Source organism: Falco naumanni, chromosome 8, assembly GCF_017639655.2.
Source record: "Falco naumanni isolate bFalNau1 chromosome 8, bFalNau1.pat, whole genome shotgun sequence".
NCBI classification, from domain to species: domain Eukaryota; kingdom Metazoa; phylum Chordata; class Aves; order Falconiformes; family Falconidae; genus Falco; species Falco naumanni.
In genome coordinates this window covers 432,473-455,613 of record NC_054061.1, presented here as the reverse complement: position 1 = coordinate 455,613, position 23,141 = coordinate 432,473, and the positions used below count along the sequence as shown (strand labels likewise).

General features: G+C 43.8%; 1 protein-coding gene across 4 annotated transcripts in view; it reads left to right on the top strand.

Moving 5' to 3' along the window:
• Positions 1–23,141, top strand: part of NR3C1 (nuclear receptor subfamily 3 group C member 1) — a 229,927-nt gene that overhangs the window by 148,194 nt on the left and 58,592 nt on the right. For 2 of the 4 annotated variants that reach the window (XM_040604260.1, XM_040604259.1), the window contains one exon: positions 14,057–15,245. In XM_040604260.1, coding sequence (XP_040460194.1) covers positions 14,071–15,245 — 1,175 coding nt within the window. In that variant the 5' untranslated portion in view covers positions 14,057–14,070. Of the gene's footprint in view, positions 1–11,704; positions 11,981–14,056; positions 15,246–23,141 lie in introns of those variants that run through there. The other 2 variants (XM_040604258.1, XM_040604257.1) reach the window with 2 other exon arrangements.

Here is a 23,141-nt window from a genome sequence, read left to right as displayed (position 1 = left end):
AAGGAGGTGCAGGGGGCCGGAGCTGCCAGGCTCTGACGTGTCTCAGCCGGCTGGAAGCTGAGCACGCTGTGCTGAGCGCGAGTGGGAAGCACCTGCAGCCTCACCAGCTCTGGGCAAAAGTCTGTAATAATTCATAGCGAGTAATAAACCTTGACTTCTCCTTGTCTGCAGTAAGCCCCATAAATCGTTGTGCTTGCAGGACCATCACATAGCCTCTTCTGTTGTGACAGAAGAGTGTGCCTGGCTGTGACCTGCAAATTAAGGAGTCATTTCACACCATGCCTAAAAAAACTGAGAAAACGTGTTTTGTAGGAGAAGCTTTTTTTTTTAAATAAAGTTTTGCGTTGATCCAGGAGAGTCAAAATCTACAGCTTTATTAGTGTTTCTAATGCCATTACCCTTGCTAACGCACTCTTGTGTAGAAGTTTGCAAAATCGGGAATTTAAATCCTGCAAGCCAGTTTGTGCTTGGGCAAAACATCTGATTCTTCCTAATTAGCCAGGAGCTGAGAACTGCTGTTATTTGTCTGCAGGGGTAAGATGGGCTCTTATTCATCTCGGCACGAATCTGATGATTTCCTCGAAGCTACTCCAGCTTCATACTGATACTCCATGCAGCAGAACTGGACCTATCATCCGTCTTTGCTTCTTTTTTAAATAAAAGGTCAGGTTCATTACTCTGTGTTCTATTTCTTGCTACTTCAAGACAGTGTTCATGTAAGACAAATTGAGCTATCCAGGGAAAGTGAGAAGATTCTTTAAAGGGTCAAAAACTGGTTAAAATATGGAAGCGAAAGGTAGGAAGAAATAGATCATTTCACAGCAAAAGGAGATTATTTAAGCAGAGTCCCACGAGAACTGTGCCACTCCAAATATTCATAAATAACTTGGAAAAGGAGAGGAGGTGGCAGGAGGTGACAAAATTGGCTGCTGAAAATAAATTATTAGAAGTAATAAAACCAAAATCTAACTGTAAGGAGTTGCAGAAGTATCGCATCATACTGAGTGACCAGGTCATAAAATGCCAGGCTGACTTTACTGCCAGTAAAATGTAATACACACAAGGAAAAGCAAAATACACAAAGAAAAATATATGGATGTGGGCAATGACAAGCTGTAAATTAGGTATTACCACCAAGGAAAGGGTTACTGTAGACATGTGGTTCTATGGAAACATAAACTCAGTGCTGGCTGTCAGAAAAATCAACTGGAATGTTAGGAATTATGAGGGAAGGAAGAGAGAACAAAACAGAGAACAGCATTGTGTTACCATGTCTTGTGCATTGTATGTACTCCTGGTCGCCCATCTCAGCAAGTATATTCTAGAAATAAAAAAGGTACAGAAAAGCCCAAGAAATATAATTAAAGCTGTTCTTTACAGCTTCTGAGAGTCTGAAAAGAAGGGAAGCCTCAGAGGAGAAAAGGGGTGGCAGTGGGAGTCTGTAAGATAGGAGACCTCTAAAACCGATCTATCAGGAGGATAGGGAACAGTTATCTGCTCTTTCTAACAGACAAACAAGAGTTAGTAGCATGAAATTATCGTTTGCAGCTTAAAGCAAACAAAAGGAAGCCTTTATTTTTTTTCACCCAGTTTGTAATTAAACTGTGGAACTTGCTTCTGCAAGATATAGTAGACACGAAAGTATAAAAACTTTTAAAAAGAGAAATTGAAGAAAGAAAAACCCATCAGTGATTACTACCCCCAACCATATCAGTTCAAGAAACCCAATGCTGCATCTCCAGGCTGCAGAGGGCTGGGAGATGCAGCCCCAGAAGTGACGGTGTGCGACAGCCCTTGGGCTTTGCCAACATGAAGAAATGGCCCAGCTGCCTGCTAGTTTTGTGTGCTTGTTCCCGCTCCTTACTTTCCTTTTGCATTCGTGTGGCTGCTTGGGTGAAAATAAGTGTTTAACCTGCTGGGAAGGGACAGCGGCTGGGTGAGGACTGCTGCCTGGGGCATCAGTGCCACCTCACGCCATCAGTAGCATCTACCGACCTTGCACACTTTCTGTGGGCATCTGCTGCAGGCTGCTTTCAGGGAGAGGCTTTGAGCCTCGGCAGACACTTGGTCTGATCCAGTTTAGCTACCACATTCCTGTGTGATTCCGTGTTTCTGGTGTTGGAAATACCAGGCTCCCTTCTACTGCATGTCTGCCTTGTGAACTTTGTGACATATTGCATGACATAATACCCACAGAGGTGAGAGCATGCCTGCAAGGGTGCCATTGTTCCCACATTCTTTGATAAAACTTAAAATAAAAAAAAACAGATGCCCAGGGTGAACCGAGGCGCAGATGTGCAACTCATCATCAGCCACAAGCTGCGAGCCAAAACGATCATCACCCAGCCCTTGTCACTGTCACAGCCACACACATTTGGAGGAGGAAAAAGATGAGCCAAAAAGGTTTCAAGTTATTTCTGTACAAAAAGTAGGAGAGGCACTACCTTTAAAGTATTTTACGTGAAACTGTTTCTGGTAAGAGTAGTTTGTTTACTATGCTGAAGTGTTTAGGATCCCCTTACAAGCCAGGGTCTACAGTACTCCGGGCAAGGCAGAAACTCTCATGTGGCAAAACCAACACCTGTTTTAACGGGCTTTGCATTACCATAATGTTTTGGTTGACTTTAGACTTATCTTCCTGATAAATATGAGACAATGTGTGATTATCTTTTTATTTGTCTTTCTTGTTGGCATTGCAATTTGAGCACCCATTTTTGTGATGGCTAATTTGTGATGACCCATTTCAGACTAATGCCAGCCTAAATGTTTCTATGAATCTAACTATAATCTCACCAATTAAATGCTTTTCTAAGTCTTCAGGTTTTTTATTAGACCTCCCAACTAAAAGAAGCCTGTTTAAAACCAAAGTCCTTTAGAAGTTACATTCATCTAAATACTGTAACAATAAAGCACAGGGAGTAAGTAAGATGGAACACAAAACATAAGGACAATAGCCTCAAACCACTTTTTCCATAAGAACTTAAATGATCGAGACCTTGCATCAAATTCACTTATACTGTGTTCTTTTCTTGTTTCAAGAAAAAGCATTTTAATTTTCATGTCCCATCTCCTTGTTTAACTCCCCATGAATTCTTCCATTTAAGTGTGTAATATTTAAGAAAAGATCATATGTAGCCCCTACTGCAATTCAAAAAAACCTCTTCCCTTGGCTCCTGGGTTTGGCTTAAACTCCAAATTAAGACCCATCTGTGGTACTAAATGTGGCAGAGTTCGGAGTTATGTTTTCAATTTAAAGAGGTGTCATATCTCTCGCAGTAAAGACAGATTTTTAAAAGGTATATGACATTTCATAAAACACATTTTAGTGGTAACATTTCTTTTGCTTATAGCTTTACTTATATATTTTACTCATGAGTCCGAGCTTAAAACTTGCAGTGTCACATACTGAATTCCTTTTCATTAGTGAACGCAGTTGCATATAATTCTGTTTTATTGCTGAAAAGCTCTAAATTTATAGAATGTGATTTGAAATCACTAACATGGGACAGTATGCCTTGCTTTAAAACAAAGTAAGTGTAAGTCTACTGTGCTGTGCGCTCCTGAAATGTATCTGCCATGTCAGAACGACACGGTAATGCACACCTCTGCTCACTCAGATTCCCAGCATCTTGGTGCTGTGGCTGCCTTGGAATTGTGTGTGAACTTGCCCCTTTAGAGCACCGTTACCACCAAAGCACCCCAGAGGAAACAAAGGAACATCAAATCCTATTTTTTATCATTTCCATTTAACTAGCTCTTAACATATGGCAATTCATGGACCTCTCACAAAAACTCGTCAGCAATGTCAGACCTTCATCCCGCAGTAAGATTTACCTACCTAGGTAATTTTACCTGTACCAAACAAAAGCTGAGCCAAGAAGACTCTGCAGCAGCACAGAGAGTTCCCACATTGATTTCTTTGCCGCATGCAGGTACTAGACATGCACCAGCATTGTGGAGCAAGGTACCGACTGCCCTGCACCTCCAGCAGCAGTGGGGCAATGCTCCTGGCCCTGCCTTCCTGGCTGCTTGGGTCAGTATTCTTGACGTGTGGGATCCTGAGCACATAGTGAGATGCAAACCCCTGTGCACAGACCCTGCTCCCCGCTGCACCAAGCAGCAGTCTGGCATCTAGAACATGAGGAGGCTGTACAACCTCCCTGGCTGGTGGAGGAGATGTATTTATAATGCCACATAGCCCAGACTGCATCAGAATCTGTGTGTCACTGGCTACTGATTTTTATTAGGCATTGTGTTGCAGGAAAAAATACCGGTGAAATCTAAGGTGGTTCTTTTCTTGCAGGCATCCTGTAATTAGCTAAAGTTTTCTTTTCTTCATAGAGAGGTCTTGATGCATAAAACAAAAGTTTCCTCTTCCTTGCATGTTGTTGCCAGATGTTTCTGCAAAACTTAAAAACAACAAAGTTATTTGTGTGTACTTACATATGACTTCACCCCCGTGCCTGTCTCAAAGTGCTCCTCCTCAATTAACCCAACTAATTCTCCCCCCATTTCTGAACAGTGCATTTCCATTGTCTGTTACAGCATTTTAGAATTCCAGCCGTTTGTTACAGATCTACATCCTAACACTCAGAAAAGCTCGATAGGAACGTAACCTCCTCAGATTAATTTCCACTTGCAGTTGTGATTTCTTTTTTACACAAAACAGCTGCAGAAGAAAGCAGCCCTCAATGTTTTGTCAATATAGACCCAGAGACGGGTGGATTCATCGCTCACAATTGTTCTTATGGCTTCAATAAACACCAAGGGCCAAACTCTGCTGATGGAACTAGGAGTTGCTATCACGTTATGCCAGAAAGAGATTTAACCCCATGTAGGGCTTTATAAATTGGATACAGGCTTCAGTTTTTGCCAGTCTATGATGAAGCTTGGAGTTGTGTTTTATTCAGGCATTTGCCATGAATTCTATTTCATCGTATCGTTACACAAAAAGTTTCCCTCTGTACTCTTGCAGGATTTTGCTCTACACAGGCATGGGCCAACAGGCATCACCTACTCTGGTTACAGACTGGCACTTCTCCGCACTGAATTCTTAATACTGCTAGACTGCAATTAGCAATGCCCATGCAGTCTTTCACTGTTCACTCTTCCTAATTAGCAGGTTAACATGTTTGCTAGCCTCAACCTAGTCACAGCTCGTGTAAGCTAATGCATGCCTTGGGAAGCTGGCAGTGCTCAGTGCCCCAGGACATCTCTGTTAAAGGCAGCAGGGGTGGAAGATGGCTGTGCTCTTGGGGAAGGATGTGTCAGACTCCATCTCTGGGAGAGGGAATAAGAGTATGTCCAGTGCGGACATATTCTGTTCTCCAAGTGTTATGTAGAGAATGAAAACTCTGGGAGAGAAGGGGAATAAACAAAGGGATTCAAGATGAAGCAGATCAATAGATATAAAGAGAAAGGATCCAGGAAGGTGAATGGCATGGTGGAAGAACTACAACAGTGGTTCATGTAAAGTGAAGGAGCTGATGGGAAATCAAAGTACAAAATACGTCACAACAGGCAAAGGAGTAGCGCAGGAAATAAAGACAGGAAAAAAAACAGGAAGAAAGTAGAAAAACATACCAAGAGTTATTAACCTAAAGAGGATGAAGGAGGGCATGGCACAGACCTCTGTGCCTCAGTCTATGACCCACTATAGTTAATAGCAAAAGCATACTGAGATTGTGCTTGGACCCAGGAGTCCCCTTTGACAAACGAATCTGCAGTCCTGAGGATGCTGCTCATTGCATACTCATAACGAAGCATGCTCCTGTGTCTGTAGAAACAGCAGCTGGGGAACATTGCCTTTCCATTCTGGCTTAGCTGGAAAACTATTGACAGAGTGCATTCACTGGTTGAATAACTTTGATGTATATTCAAGAATTAAACAGAATTACTTACAAGCCGATAGGAAACAAAACTGACCTCCTTACAAGACAACCAAAGCCTTAGAAGATTTATGTTTATGGAGGACATTAGACACTGGGCATGTTGCTGCCTTTATGTAGAGACAACAGATTGCAAAAGGAGGAAGAGTTCTTCCTATAAAACTGTAGCTTTACACAAGCTGTCTTTGATGCACAGCTTCAGAATTCGCATTTCACAGGAAAACGCAATGCAGCTTGTATTTTTGGAAGTACTTCCAAGCAGGCTTAAGGACTTTACGATTTGTTATTTGTGGACCCCATATACTATTTATTCCAAAAGTGCAAATTCTTTGTTCTGTATAATTCCGAACACTCATCTTCCAATTTCTGATATCTCTGCAAATATTTATTTAGTAAGATTTTAATTGACGTGACTTTTAGTGACTGGTGCTACCACATCTTTGGTTTGACTGAATTCTTTCCATTCGCCATTGTCTTTGATATGTAGCTCTTGGTTTTCGGCATCTGGGTTTTTTCCCTTTAGCTTATCTTTATTAATTGCTTCAGAGATCAAAAGCACCATTTGTGTCCATTTCAGTACTTTCAGTGAAATACTGGTAAATCAAACCCTTAGCCTGCAAACTTCTCTGTCCTGCCATGGTAAAGTAGATCCAACCAATTGAACCCGATCTCCGTTAATCGCAAGCACCATTTCATACACTAATTCCTTGAAGGTTACAGAGAAAGTTGTTGCTATTCTGTTTCATGAGCACATCACTTCATCTGGAAAAGCTTCAATCTTTTTTTTTTTCCCTAGCCTGCTTCTAGCACTAAAAATGATTCAGTACAGATCCACAGTGGCCTATATATGTTTGCCAACAGGGACCCATGTGTCAGTTTTCTGTTCTTACTGGGCCTGTCAGCAGTTCGTAACCAAAGAAATTTCCCCATATTGTAAACGTATTTGCGTATGATCATTTTAAAGTTGTTTGCTTGTGTCTAGAAGGGGTTCATTTTTTCCCAGAGTGACTCCAGACCACTTTTATACCTAGATGCTTCCTGTGGATTGCATTATGCACACTCACTTCAGTCACATGTGGCATGATCTGCCCATCTTCGGGTCCTCTGTATCACCCATGCTAACCCCCAGACAAACAGATCTATGTCTGCATCTGGCAGCCATGAGAGTTCCCTTCAGTGCTTCAGATGTTTCTTTCTGATATTCAGCTTGGAACGCTGTACACAAATCTGAAGTCGGTTCTCATTTTCCATTAATTGCCTGATCTCCTCTATGAGAGTCATATAATTACATTTTAATGATTTAATAATGTTCTCCTCTTAGATATATATTTTAATGTCTACATTTAGTGTTAAGGTTGAGGCTCCTTATCTTTGCAATATTAGTATGTTGTGGTGTAGGAATGTGCAGTCATTTATATATCTTTTAAATCTGTTGCATGACAATTCATACCACTCTTCCTGTGGCTCCACGGAACTACTGAGTAAGCTGGATACTGCAGTCCTAATTGCTGAAATTCTCTTTCAAAATTAGGCACTGATCGACAGCCAAAATTTTCATTGTCAATACAATGCAGTTGCTGAAACTGTATTTCAGCCCTTCCCTTGATCCTGTTTTTTTCAGGATATTTATTAGTTCTTCCTCAAATTAAAATTTCTTAGCTTGCAGAAATAATTCTTCCCTCTATTGTCCAAATACATTTCATTCTTTACACAGAATATTAATGTGTGCCATTTAGACATTCTGAGATGGACGAAAACTCTTGTATTTGAAGTCTAGTTAATTAACTATCCATCTGCAAAACAGCCACAGTATTTTTATGATTATAGTGCATAACTTGTGTATTTAGCAGAAGAGAACTAGTGGAATTTTGGAAAAAAAAACAACCCCAAACCTTCACTTCTAACTTGTAAGAAAGAAGGTACAGATTTTACCAGATTACCATTCTGCTCAGGTCAGTAGAAAATAATTGAACAATGCTGACATTTTGTGGAAGACGTGGTCTTGTTAAGATTTGTATCAAACAGGAGTCAAAGCCATAAAACCTGTTACCCCAAACAAAAAATTATTACGTGTGTTGACACTTTCAGCAGGATGAGGCAATCCTGTGCTGGACTGAGACAGAATGAAATGAACCACATATTTGGAGGCTGCAGTAAGAATTTTCTTAGTATTTTTCTTCTGGGGACTACTGAGGTTCCTCTGGTAAGAGCCAGAGTAGCTGTGCTACTACCGGCTGTACTCTGGGGGATGAGGTACGCTTTCTGATCTGGGTCAAGATATCTTCATACTAGGGTCAGGACATTTAATAACAGAAGATTTTGATGACACATTGTCACAACAGCACACTCACTTCTAAAACCCAACAACGCCTCAATTTTCATTTGACTGTAAGCATTTATGTATTTAAAATACGAATATAAAATAAAACAGGTTGAACTCAAGAAGTGGAAAACTCAAACTTGGCAATTAAAATATTTTGAAGGTTGATTATGTTCCAAGAAGAGTCGTCAATGTCAGCTGTTTAAAAAAATCACAGATTTTTAGGGAACAAAATAATCATCAGCACAATGCAAGCAGCAGACTTCCAGCCAGTCAACTTCATCACCTTCTAAAAATTTAGTTCAAACAGGAAAAAAAATCACAAGTCTTTTAAAGCCTAACTTATTTCATACATTTTTACAAAGTAGCAAAGATAGGTTTTGTTTAACTCCAACCATCATCACATAATGCATTCAAAGTTGTTACATACAGGGACAGGGTAGCATGTCATTGTAAAATGTCAGCCAAAACGTGCAAGCTTACCAAGTTTTACATTACATTTGTTTTTACAATATACAAGTGCCCTAGGAAACATTTGTGTTTGAAGGAGAACAAAGGGAGGTGGTATGTTTGGGTTGTTTGGTCACATAGGAAAACTCGCATGAGGCCAGAAAGATTTGTCCAAAGCCAAGTGAGCAGCACGTGGTGAAGTTATCGCAGAGGGATAATTCTGCCACTGCCATGCATGCCTCTGCAGGCTTTGTGCTTGTTCCGTTTCAGTAGCGCTTGTAGCTAAAAGAAGTGAGAATCGGTAATATTCTTTTCCCAGCGGTACAGAGTAGAAGCAGAAAATATCCAAAGTCTTTCATCTGCTCAGTTCTACCCAAAACATTCAAAAGGGAACAAATCTAAGAGACAGAATTCATATGTATTGTAGCAGCCTGAAGACAATGAGCAAATCTAGCTTCATATTTGAACGTGACTGCTGTTGTTCAGTTTACCAACAAATGGTGAGTTTTACCAACAATGACCTTGCAATGCATGCTGCTGAGCTTAGCAACAAGTGAAAAACATCTTTCAGGAGCGTACAAATAAGAATCATTCTGCCCTGGCCAGATCTCAGTTCACATACTGTGCACATACTGCACTCCAGCCTGCCTCAGTATTCCCAGCACAAAAAACCTGTAAGATGTCCTCTGCTCGCTGTTTTGCAGTGTTGTACAGTGTCCCTGGCTGATGCTGGTGAATAAACTGTGTATACCAGTCTAAGATCGGGTCCTTTGGGATAAAAGATGATATTAAGATATGGAATTATTCATTAGAGGAGGAATGTTCTACCCATTACCGTGCAATTAAGCAGCTGAGTTGCGTTTATAAACAGATGTTCACATCTAAATCTCTTAGAACTAAACAGCTTTGTCATAAAAGTTCCTTCCAGCTACAGAAGGTTAAGCAAAGCCAACATTCAGCAGTGTTTCAGCTTCCCTCTGCAGGCCATATATACCCTGTTATCTGAGTTGACCAGATTTCAGTGGCAGGAGGGGTCCCCAAATGCAAGACAATTTCTGTGGTGGAATACTCACAGAGCAATAAAGTGAAGTCAATTTTCCAGGTACGCTCCCAGAAGCAGATTAGAATTTCATGCTTTGAGAGATATTCTTGCCTTTATTGAATACCGAGGACCTCTGCAATGTTCCGGTATCCGGCAACAAAGATTTCACAGTATTTGTGAATAGTTCAGCTATTCTATTTCCCTTGTATGGGAAGAAGTGTTTCCTGTTAGCTGTAAATTCATTGCATCATCCAAAAAGCACCAGAAGACAGTTTTGAGTGCTATTTTAAACACATCTTTCAAATATGCATTAGATTAAGGGAGATTGCAGAGGAGAATCTAGAATTTCTAGAACCATTTTTCATAATCTGCAACATGTAAGAGAATATTAAGCTAATATTGCATGCATTTATTTTGCATTTCTAAAGTAAAACAGTATCTTCCCAAGTCAGCGTGGCATGTGAAAAACCTACAATTTAACAAAAATGAGGGCAGATTATTCGTGCCTTAAAATCTATGCTTTTACTTGGCTCTTCCTTTCCTTGTGGGAGAATCCCCAAATCTGCATTTGAACAGTTGGAAAGACAAAAACATCTTTCATTGATGTAACTGGTAGCATGTACCGTTTCTAGATGCTGCTTGTCGACACAGCCCCAGTACAACTGATATAGTTATCTCCAAGTTCACGTTAAGTGTCCCAAACCCGAACGAGGGACACCTCCGTGAAGGGACAGCCTCTCTCTTTGCCAGCGTCAGAACCTCTATCAGCTGCCAAGACCAGGAGAACCGCTCGCTCTGCAGGGTTTGCTGCTTTGCTGTTTTACCTCGTGGGTTTTTTTAACTCCCGGCCCGCTCCCGTGCCGCCGCCCGCGGCCTGCCCTGGCCCGCGCAGCTGAGGGGCGCCGAGCCTGGCGCGTCCCGCGCCCGCCTCTGCGGCCTGGGCCCGGCGTCGGACGGCGCGCTCCCCGGCTGCTTTTAAACTCAAGAAACACCCGGATCTGTTAACTTCTCAGTGAAGCGCTAGCACCCTTTGTGGGGTTTACTCGTATTTCTCAATGAAAACATCTGTACTGCCCGTGCTTGCCACGAGACAGGCGCCCCTCCCCCTGCCCCCTTGGCCGCTGAGGGGACGCGGGGCCCCTCTCCACGGGTTTCCCCCAGGCCGCCCGCCCCAGCTCCCAGCCGCCCCTAGAGCTGTCCAGCAACCTCCGAGGTGACCTCCCCACGGCGTCCTGCCTCTCTCCAGCGCGGCACCCCCGTCCCAGCCCTCCGCGGGGAAGCGGGCTGTCACGGCGGGACCCATGGGGGGGGGAGCTCGCCGCTGCCCCCGGGGCCGGGCCGCGCTGCCCAGCCGCCACCGCGCGGAGGGAAGCGGCGAGACCGCGGGGCGGGCTGCTGAGGCGCGGGGGAAGTCGCCCGGGGAAGGGTGGCCCTCCCGCTTCAGAGCTGCCGCCCGGGGCGCTTCGCCCTTTCGGGAGGAAGCGGAGGAAGTGAAAAAGGAAAGAAGCGGGGCGGCCCCGCAGCTTTCCCAGCGCGACCACCCCGGAGGTGGCGCCCGCCACCCCTCGGCGGACCCACTGTTGGGGTGGGGGGGCGGGGGCGCGCCCGGGCCGTCCGGGAAGGGGCGAGAGCCGCGGGGCAGGCGGGGCGGCCCCTCGGCGCAGGCTGCAGTTGCCCACCTTAGCCAACAGGTTGCACCGTTTCCCCTCGCTCGGGCCCGGCGGGCACTGCCCCGCGGTCCCGAGCGAGGGGCGGCCAGCGCCGGCGGGCCGCGCAGTGCCGAGCCGAGCCGTGCAGCGGGAGCGGGCGCGCTGCTGCTGCCGCCCCTCTCCTTGCCGCCAGTCTCCACTCCCTCTCCACGTCGGGGAGGCGGAGGGAGGGAGGGGGAGGAGGCAGCCGCCGCCGTCCTCCATTTTGTGGCGGGGGCAGAGCACTGCCGAGCGCGGAGCTGCCCGGCGGAGGGACGGGGCGGGGAGGCGCGGAGAGAAGGCAGGAGCGGGGCGGGGGGACAAAGTCCGCGGAGGCAATTAGTGCTAATTAACGCAGGGGGCGCCGCGGTGGTGGTGGTGGCGGCGACGGGCGGGGCGGGGACTAGGTCAGGGTCTCGATCCGGCGGGAGGAGGAGGAGCGGCGGAGCGGTGCTGGCCGCCGCCGCGGCCCCCGGAGGGGCGACTGTCGACTTCCTCCCCCCCGCTCCCTCGTCCCTTCCCGCTGGCTGCCGCCCCCCGCCGCGATGGCAGTTGGCGGCTGAAGGAGCCCCAGCGCCACCCCCCGGACGAGGTAAGGGGGCCGGGGTCTAAGCCGTGGCTTCGTCCCGGGAAGTTGGCGGGAGGGGGGGGCGGGGCGGCGGTGCCACCGCGCAGGAATGCCCCGAGCACGGGTGGGGGACATACCGAGCCGCCCCCGGAAGGGTCCCGGGGTGGGACGGGAGGGGGCACGGCGGAGCGCGGCCTCCCCCGCGGTGGGAGCCCAGGGCGGCGGCGGCGGGCGGGACTCCGCTGGGCGGCGGCGGGCGGTCCGGGGAGCGGCGCGGGGCCGGGGGCCGGGGCGTCAGGGGCGGGGAGGGGGAGCAGCGCGGGGTGCCGCCGCGCGGCCGTGGGCTGGTCTTATTTTGCAGAAGTGGGTGTGCCGCGGCGATGGCTCAACAGGTCCCGACACATTTCTCTGAAAACTGTACTTTGCAAAGGAGAATTTAGTGTAATTCGGCGGTTTTCGGTATTCGCAGCTTTTTGCCCCTTCGGGCAGACTCGCATCTGATTCTTTTGACACGTTTCCTGCGCTGGATGGTTCGCCGCTTTATTCCGTTGGGGAAATTGTCAAGTGGAATAACTACATTTTTGCTCCCCTTCACGTAAAAAAAAAAAAAAAAGTCATAACTGCAGGTAGACAGTTACAGTATTTTCCCCCCCCCGTCGCTGATGTGGCGCGCACCTTACGCAGCCCCGCGGTGCTCCCGTGCCGCCCGCTGCGCCTGGCCCCCCGCGCGGTGGGGCCGGCCGGCCGGAGCGCAGCCCCCGGTGGGACGCTGGGGTCAGGCAGCGGGCAGCCCTGCCAGGTGCCGTCGAAGGCCCAGGAAGGGTTTTCCCGTCGAGGAGCTGCTGCTCGGGATGCTTTTGCCCAGACTGAAGCTCGCTGGGCCACCTTAAAATTTTTATACGTGAGGACTTTCTGTTGATCGCAGCCTTAACTTTGGCATAGAGAAAGCAGCAGTGTTGGTCGGCAGTCTGGAGAAAATGGGCGACAGAGCCGCCGGGTTTGTAATTAAGATGGCTATAGACTTGTGCACGCTCTGGGGTCACTGCTTAACAAATAATGCCATGGCCTGATAACGTGGGCATCGCCTGCTCTTACAGACCAAGGGGAGCATGAGCTGGTCACCGCTAGCGGGTTGCTCTGACTGTTTGGCCGTAGACAAATGTTATAGAAAGTTTGCCAAAGACTTTACAGTTGTTCTCCAAATATTTATGGTCTGTGCTGAAAATAAATGTAGCAGATACAAACTGATCAAACTTAGGAGATTCATGTTAGGTGTGTTTGAAGAACAGCCATGAGCTGGTAGAAGTGTTTGACGCTAATAAAAATTCTTTTTTTATTTATTTTTTTTTTTAGTTAGCTTTTGTTTATAAATCTGAGATTTATTTGAAGACTCACGAGTTGCACTGTAAGCGAGACCAATGCAAAAATCTCAAACCTTGTGTTGTGTAGTAGGGGGATTGTGTTGCTCCTGGACAGTAACAGAATTTGGTCCAGCCAGTAGGTGCTACATTAGAGAGCTGCCTCTGGAGCCTTCGGTACATGTTGTGGGTGTTACATCTGGACCTGGAGGGAGAGAGGGAACTGACTCGGGAAAGACGAGAAATGTCTTTCTCCCCTGCCCTGCTCAAAGTGTAATTAAATACCAGGGAACATTAGCTTGCAAAATCTGTAAATTGGGTACTATAACAATTCCTACGCTTCCTTACTTGCTAGGTTCGGTAACAGAGAGAGTGTGTTCAGAAAGATGTCATATGCTGTCGTCTGATTTTGAATTCCATGCAGGCAGACATACCACTTCATCCAGGCTTAGAAAAGCTTTAAAAATATACTTCCTTGTTACCAGTGAGAAATAAGTAATAGTAGTAATAATAATAAAAACCCACCAACAAACAAAACCCCAGAAACAACACCAGTGGGTTTGAGAAAGATGTGGCTCTTGCCAGTTCGCAGTTTAATTTGCTGTGCTTTCGTTCTCAGAGCAGCTAAACCAGGTTCACTAGGCTAATGATTCAGACTTTTTTTGTAGTTGTTGGTTGTTTGTAAGCTGTTACTAAAATACCCTTGCTGTGCTAACTTTGAATGCTTGTGATCTTTTTATAGCTAATGTTCAAGTAATGGATTCCAAAGAATTGCTTAACTCGTCGGATCAAGACGAAACAAGGAAAAATGCGCTCATCAGTACCAAAGGAGGGATCGTGATGGACTTTCATCCACCCTTCAGGGGTGGAGCTACTGTACAAGCCCCTGTGTCTACATCTCCTCTCCCCGCTTCTTCTCAGTCAGATTCCAGTCAGCAAGCTGCTTCGGCTGACTTTTCAAAAGGATTAGTAAAAAATGTGCCTCAGCCAGACCTTTCCAAGGCAGTATCGCTCTCGATGGGACTTTACATGGGTGAAACAGATGCAAAAGTGATGGGAAATGACCTTGGATTTTCCCAGCAGGGCCAAATCGGCATCTCTTCTGGAGAAACAGACTTCAGGCTCCTGGAAGAAAGTATTGCGAGCTTGAATAAGTCCTCAAGCCTGGCTGGGGACACAAAGGGAGCAATATCTTCTGAGGTGCCGCTTGAGCCGGATTTCCCGGGCATGGCTGGCCGCAACATACCTTTAGATTCAGGAACTGCAGTCCAAAGCCAGGTTGGCTCCAGCGGTGGCAACTTGAAGTTATTCTCTGAAGACCAAAGCACCCTGGATATTCTCCAGGATTTAGAATTGCCGCCGGTGTCTCCTGGCAAAGAGCCCAATGGGAGCCCATGGAGACTTGACCCATTGCTAGATGATGGTGGCTTGCTGTCCCCTATATCTGCAGATGATGCATTTCTCCTGGAAGGAAATCTCAGTGAAGACTGCAAGCCTCCTGTTTTATGTGACACTAAACCTAAAATTAATGACCGTGGTGACCTTTTGCCCAGTTCCAAAATGCCAATGCCTCAAGTGAAAACAGAAAAGGAAGACTTCATTGAACTCTGTACTCCTGGCATAAAGCAAGAAAACATGGGCCCAATTTATTGTCAGGCAAACTTCTCTGGGTCTAACTTGCTGGGTACTAAAGTCTCTGCCATATCTATCCATGGTGTCAGTACCTCTGGGGGACAGATATATCACTATGATTTAAATACTGCATCGCTCTCTCAGCAGCAGGATCAGAAACCAATTTTTAATGTCATTCCATCTCTTCCTGCGAGTTCAGAAAATTGGAATAGGTGCCAGGGATCAGGGGATGAGACCTTAGCTCCTTTGGGAACGCTCAACCTTTCTGGCAGACCTGCTTTCTCTAATGGCTATTCAAGGTAATTAGTTTTTCATGCTCTTTATTAAAATACTACAAGAATGTTTAGCACAGCTGCATGCATGCTAGTTTGGGTTTGTTGTTTTGTGTTTGTTAGTGGTTTTGGGTTTTTTCCTTTCAAAGTCAGTCGTCCCTGTTTCATTTGTTACGTATGGCTGTCTGATCAGACATCGCTGGTGTTTGTTTATTCTGTAGTACAATAGGAGCTTTAACCATGTACTCAACTATTGGTATTAAAGGGAAGAAAAGAGAAGGGGAGCTGACATGTTTTAAAAAAAGAAACACATAAAAATAAAAATTCTAAGATACAACCTACGATGAAATTTGAGTATGTGGTAGAAGGATTCATATACAAGGCAGGATAGAAGGAAGGCAGTATAGAGGGAAGTATTTAACTGTATACGAAAGCTACTTGTTCTGGAGGGTTAGAGAATCGGTCACTGTGGGTTTTTTTTTTCTTCTTAGTGTTACTTAAATGTTATGCGCAAAAATAACTTAGTTGCTTGGTAAATCTCTAGAATTACACCTAAGCTGAACTAGAGTTTTAGCTTTGCTTGGTATTGCATTTACCTTACATGGACAAAAAGATTCCTAGTAGGAAATACTCAGTGGTTTGTTTAATAACTGCATTTAAAGACATAAGAATATTTGCAGTAAGATTTTAAACATACCTGGAATTTAACTCTTAAATAGAACTACAGGAGGGCTTGCTAATAGCTGTTTTTTGAGAGCAGGGTATTTTAGGGGAGCTGGTTAGCATGTGTCTAAGTGACTTAGTGTAGTTACTTGCAGTCAAGTAGTGTTTTCTCCAAGTAATTCAATGCTGCAGATACTCAAGTAAAACACTTTTCCTCTGCCGTTCAGGGGTACGTACGGAGTGGCAGCTATCTCAGTGGGTAGCTGTGGACATCTCTCGCAGCTGGGCACGAGTTCTCATTTCAGTATGAACACCCAGTTGTATGTTTTCCTTAGCTGTTCTTTCTTTATCATATACTTGCACAGGCACAGTGTTTGCTCTCAATGGAGGAAGAGGTGGTTGCTGTGTTTCTGTGGAGTCTCAGTTAGAAAATGGCTCTTGAAGTCCATATATGTAAAACCAGAAATTGTAGGCTTTTAATGAAGTATCTGTTTTAAGTTTCTTTTTTTATCACCCCACTGACAATTCACCCCCAGAGTGTCAGCCGCCAGTCTCGGAGCTCTCCCCACACGTTATATGCTCGGTTTTCCCACAGTTGGAATGAGGTGTGTGAGGATTTCTCCGTTGTTTCAGGAGGGCAACTTTTAACTTGCTTTCATTCTAGATTTCTTTCATAGCTTTTCATTTTTGTAGTGAAGATATCTTTTTTTTTTCTTTATTTCTTCTTCTTTTTTTTTTTTTTTTTTTTTTTTTTTTTTTTTAAGAGCGTAAAACAATTTGTAATATAAGGAATCCAGAAAGGAAAATCTAAATTCGTGGATAAATTCCACTTCAGTATATGAATATTGAATGTATCTTACCACTTATTTTGGCAAAGTAGAAATCCTTTGCACTTACCTTTTGCGTAATCAGGCCAACTTCTGTGGTGTTTCTAGTTTATTTCATGGGGTTATTTTGGTGTTGGTTTTTTATTTTATTTTGTTCTCACTGTGTCCTTAATGGCAGTTGTTATAAAATCTGTATCAAAGCAAGAAGTACCATTATTGGGTTTGGGAGGTGAATTTCAGTGGCTGTTTAAGTAAGCAGATTCCTTGTTGATAATGGAAACCTCACTTATGAGAATGTTTCTGTAAAGTTCATGCATTGTTTTTGATTTACAGAATTGTTTGGGTAGAACCATGCACATTCATAGGTGAACTGTTTACACATAGATATTTGTACAGTTTTTGGAGAATTTCATAAACACCAATTTTATAGACTTTGTTTCTCATAATGTTGTGATGAAAAACCCACTCAAGCTCCTAATGTGTACAGAATACATCTGATCCTAGAGTATAAAGGACAACAGTGCTAGATGTTATCGTCGCCTTTATGAAGCAATTCTGAGGAGCGTGCTTGGTGTGTTTGTGTTGGAACTGAGCAGGCAGCGATAGGCGTGCGTGCTGGGGAGAGCTGGCAGCGGCCCTCCGCAAAGCTCCTGCTGTAGGCAAGGGAGCATCCTCAGCACTGTAGGCAAAAGTCTGCCTCCACCACTGGGCAGTATTAACAACACTGTGCTGCAGGCATAGCTGTTCTTGCTTCCTGCAAGGCTGTAATCTGATTTGTTGCTTTCTTTTGCCTTAAGATAATGGATGGTTGGGGTTTTTTTCTCAATTTAAGGATCATGTAAAGAATTTGGGGGTGGCTTCTAGTTGAGTTTTGCAGAAAAATTCATTATTTGTGGCCTTTATGGAAGCTGTCCTTAGTTCTCAAGGATTTTTGTATGCTAAAACTGTGAAGTCCAATTCTAAAAATAACATTGCTTGGGTTTATTATATATTGTTTTTAATAAAATAGAGTAATAAAATAGAGTTAAATCCATCTTTTTTTTTTTTTTTTTTTTTTTTTTACAATGTTTGAGATGCTGATGAACCCTGGGTTTAAAGCAGGAATTCTCTTTCTTCCGGAACCCTGACAGAAATATTTGGTCTAAACTAGGTTAGTTTAAGGTGATGTATTGTGGATTTGTTTATGTTACACACGACTTAACAAAATTGGCGTTTGTTTTAGAAACAAAAGAAGGACTATCTTGCCAGGTACCTGTGGTCTTTTGGTTGGTTGGTTTGGTTTGGTTTTTTCTTTCAGGTACTATTTGTGTGCGGTGAAGGCTGGGATCTTGGGAATTTAGAATGGGATCTTGGGAATTTAGAATTGCTAAACTTCGGTTTCCAGTAGGAAATACTGCTGTTGGTAGAACTATTTGACTATTCATAACTTATTAATTATATACTAAATATGTGGGAAGAAAAGCTGCAGTTCTGTCCTGTGTTCAGGTGGTATTTAATCTGACTTTTAATGGAAAGCATGTAATGTCTCTTCATAGACACGCAGTCTTGAATTGATGTCATGCAATTTTTGAGTTATTTTGTTTCTAAGTATAGCACAGCATGCTGTCGCTAATGAGACAAGTGATAATCAGGACTGAGAAAACTAATCAGTTTTCCTATGAACAGCAGCAGGTATTCTGAAGCAGAATACAAACTTCAGAAATTTGTTTGATGCGAGTGAATTGGCAAGAGTCAATAAATTGCTGTCTGTATCTCAGGGTTGTGGAAGAGTCTGCTGGTGCTTGTGGTGATGTGCAAACTTGGAGCTGCAGCTCGGTGTTCAGCAGCTAGCACTCAGTATCTTTCTGAACAGCAGTGAAACCCTGTGACAGCAGGACAGCTTTGTTCCAGGGTTGCTTTGGCGAGGTCTCCCATCTGAGGGACCTGCTGAGCTATCACAGTGAAGCAAACTAGGGAGAAGGTGGATAGAAGAGGGAGGAAAAAAGTAGGCTGAGACAATTCGCCTTAGATTTTCTGTAATAGAAGTGAGACAGCACCTGGAAAAGTAGTAGAACAGTCTGAAATTGTTTGGTAAATGCTTTGCTGAAGAATTAGAAGGTTTGATGGTGTCTGTTTCTGATGGGATAGTATTTGTGATTTACTACAGAAATGCCAGTGAAAACTGATAAATTCCAGGGAAATTATTTTAGCAATACACAGTCCTAGGACTCTTGTGTGGTAGATACATTAAATCCATTGCTCAACTTTTTTTATTCCTCTGACTTCCTGGAGATGTGGCTTGTGGGGGGAACAAAGGACGATGAGAAACAACACAGCGACGCAGGGGTTTCTGTGTGCTGCTTTTTCTAGCCTACAGCCAGAATTTACAAAAACTGGGCCCCATTGGCAGTGTTACAGCTTCTCTTACTACATTTGAAACCATTCCTAGTACTTAAGCTTATGGGGGATAAGGATCATTAAGGAAGTTTAAGAAAGGGCAAGAGCAGAGGGAAGCGGAGAATCTGGAAGGGAGAAAAAGTTTTGCTGGTCAGTCACAGTCCAAAGCCTTCTTTCCAGGACAAGTTACCTTTCTGCCATTCTCTTTAACTGGGATTCTTCTTGGACTTGGATGTTTTACTAGAAGGAAGGGGAAAAAAAAGTCATCGTTTACTAGAAATGGTAAAGGTCAGTTGTCTGTTTGTCTTACTGCGTTGTTTCAGCTTGGCATTTGGCCAAGGCCAGCAGCTTGGCATGGTTGGACATAGTACTTTAAATGTTGTCTGACTCAGCAGTATGTAATGTATGGTACATACATAAATATGTCTTTTGGAATAATTCTATCTTGATATAAAAACCAGACTTGTTATTTTGAGTGCGCAGTGTTTCAGTAGTCTTTGTTGTGATTTGTCAGCTTCATGTGATGCTGTACTTGGGTTTTGAGTCTTGGAAATACATGACAAAAAAATCTAATTGTTTTTGCAGAAAGGGCTGAATCGGGAATGTCCTGCAGAATGTGCTATAAGGCAAGATGAAGAAGTAGCTAGGTAAATGATAGATCATGTAAGATTCCATTTTTCCAGTTTTTAGCTGATCCATTCAGCTAGCCGACAGCCGAGTAAGTTGTGGTTTTTTTTTTTAAATCCAAACCAAATTTTTAATTTCTGCTAATTTGTTTCCCCCTACAACAATCTCTGTTTTAAACTTGGTTCTAGCTTCTGAAACACAAGCTGATTTTTGTTGCCCATTGCATTTTTTTATCCATCTTAAATAGTGGTCGAACCCTGTTGTACTCTTCTGCTACCAGTGAAAGCAAAACTGTAGTTGAACCAGCCCTACTGACGGATCTTCTTGTAAATGTGAAACATATGTATTAAACAACTCCTACATCATATATTTACCGTGTTTAAAGATTACTTTTGTACAGTGAGAGCAAATTGTCCTGGAGATGCAAATGTCCCTTCTTACCTTGACTGTTACTGCTCATTCTGGAGATGAACAAGCTGTAGCTGTTCTATGCGTATAGGTAACTGCAAACCGGAATTATTTCTACTTTTTAAAAGGTTAAAAGTCCTCTTATCCTAGGTCCCTTTTTGTAGCTGCACCTAGGAGGTGGGCCTCTGGGGGCTTCCTCTACTTTTTTTCATTTTTTTAAAACTTTTTTTTTTTTAATGTTGCCTATCTTCAAGTAGTGAAGATCATAGAGGAAGAACCTGCCACTGCTGTCTTGGATGTAATGCTTGTGCCAAAGCTTGACGGTTCAGGCTTCTAATGCTTTGCAAAATTACATGCGTTGTTTCTCTTTTTCCACACTGGTGGATTCAGCATCTCTGTCCATGAGTGCTGTTCACTGACGAGTGTACTTAACCTAGTCGAGTTTCCAAGGCAGATACCGTTGTTCTAGCGATCATAACTCCACAGTTAGTCTTAAGTATGATGGGAAAGCCAGTGCTCCTGCCAATGTGTCTTCAGGCTCAAGCACACGTTATCTTCACAGCTCTTTACTGCCTTGTCTGTAAGATGTAGTTCAGTGGAACGGATGCTCTACTGACTCCTTTGACTCCTCTAATGAGTTGGTTGCAAAAATTTTAGTTGTGCTGCTTTATATTTTCTTTATTGATCTACAATATTCAGTCAAGACACCAAACTCTTAACTCATTATCCTCTTACTGTAAGCTGGTCATAAAAAGAAGCTAATAGATTTATTTTAAAATATTTTTTTCAGTAGTCTGTGGCTTCTGGGTCTCTTTGGAATGCTTCTTGGAGCAAACAAGGGGTTCAGTGTTGACATTTTAGTGCAGAGTGTGATCTGGAGCCCTTTTCTTAGGACATTTTATTAAAGATTTTTACCACTGGCCTGAGAAACATCTGTTCTCACACCACTGGATGTTATGATCAGTGTCTCCTCTTACAAGAGGAGAGCAAGTACTCAGCACTCAGAAATTTGCCTGGGAGAAAATGAACATGTATTTCTCGGTAGTAACTTCTCTCTTCACAAAACCCTGGCTTGTGTAATATTGCAAGACACAATTATATCTCCATTCATTTTCTGGGGTAGATGAAGACTGCCTAAGCCAGGGGTCCTCAAACTACGGCCCGCAGGCTGGTTACGGCACCCCAGGGTCCTCAGTCCGGCCCCCGGTATTTACAGACCCCCCCGCTCCCCCCCGCCGGGGGCTGGGGGGACAAACCAAGCAGCCGCAGATGGCTGCCTGCCACTTCATCCGTGCGCCGGCCCCCTGTTTAAAAAGTTTTGAGGACCCCTGGCCTAAGCCAATATCCTGCTGCTGATGTGCTGGTACGGAATAACATACACATTCTGTGAATGGTTCCAATGTCATTGTTCTTGAGATAAAAAACATACCAATAAAATCATGTGCTCAGTCCAAGTTACAAGCAATAGGAAAAACGTTGTAGAGCTGTAGTTACAAGTTGTCTTGATTTTGTGTCATTAGAAGAACTGAAAGGGTGTCACCTCTGGCATACAGAAATGAACTTTAAAATGCATTCATAAAATGATCAACTTCTAACTGTTCTTAGAAACACAGGAACAAGTGTGTGTGCAACAAGGTAGTTTCTGGGAAAAATGTTCAACTGTACAGTACGCTGTGCAACAGAGCCTGGGAGCTGCTTGTGTTAAGCCATCTTTAGTTTTGTAGTGTTTGTTTTCCAGAGCCTGGTAGTATTACACAAATTTTAATCTTATTTACTGAAGTATTAATGTATTGCATTGTTGTATGTACAGATTATTTGTGTTCTCATTACAGCAGTTTTCTGGCTGATTCACTATAGTCTAATATCCATTTATTACAGAGCCTTTGCCTAAATAGCCAAGACACTCTTAGACCAGGAGTTAATCTTGTTCGTAATGCTGGGTTCTGGAAATACTAGGCAGATACTGTCAGTGGATGGCGTCATCACCGTGGCACAGAAGTGAACCATTACAGCTGGAATAGATCACACACACACACTCTTATTTCAGCTCATTGTCTTGGCACTGACTTCACATCAACTAATTCTAAATATCTGTGGGAAAAAAAATTAAATGCAAAATTACAGTTACTTTGCCCATATGTGAGGGTGAGAAAAATTGTGAGTATAGCTTTGCAGGTCACCTGCAAAGGAATCTAAGCAGAGGGCTACCTGTACAGGGTGTACTTCATCACGTGTCGGAGTACTTCAGTGTTGTGGACTTACTTAAAAGGAAGCTGAAAGACTGCGGATATGCAACTTTAGCTGCCATTCCGCAGGAGTACAAGAAGGTGTGGGTTGTCCCTCGTGCATGGCGAGTCCAGCATCCTGAATTATGGTACTTACTTGAGGGGTGAGTAATTGTGCTTCCAGAAGTAGTGTGTTGGGTTGGGAACACAATTTAGCGCAATTACTCTGCCTCTCCTGGAGTTTTTCTTCTTACCTCATCCTCACTACAAAGAAGGTATAGTGTTGTGCACCTACCTTCTACATGCTTACCTGACTCAGCTTATGCTAACCTTGACTGTGATGTTTTCTACCAAAATTCTTTTCCTGGCTGAAACAACGTCTCCTTGTGTGCAAGCTATGCACTGTATTGCTGGAAATATAACTATATACTGTGACAAAAGACATCTTTTCTACTTACGTGGGCCTGCACCGCTGAATTTATCACATGGCAGCTTCACATGTCCCAGAGGTGCGTTTTGGCAGTAGCAGGGACATAATGCTGGCTGGCAACTGGAGTTCAATTTTGTAATGTAGATGATGTCAGTTTTTCTTGCTGTTGTCATGTGAGACTTAACTTTAGGTTCCAGGATGCAGTGTTACTTACCCAGGATATCATGTAGAGTTTTATAATAATTGTTCCTTGAGTCAATAATCAGTACAATTGTGTGGATTTCTGGAGGAAATCATGCTCTTCAGAAGTCTTCTTGACATCTTCTGTGGAACACATTTCTGTACCAGCCAACTGCATTCTTAATAT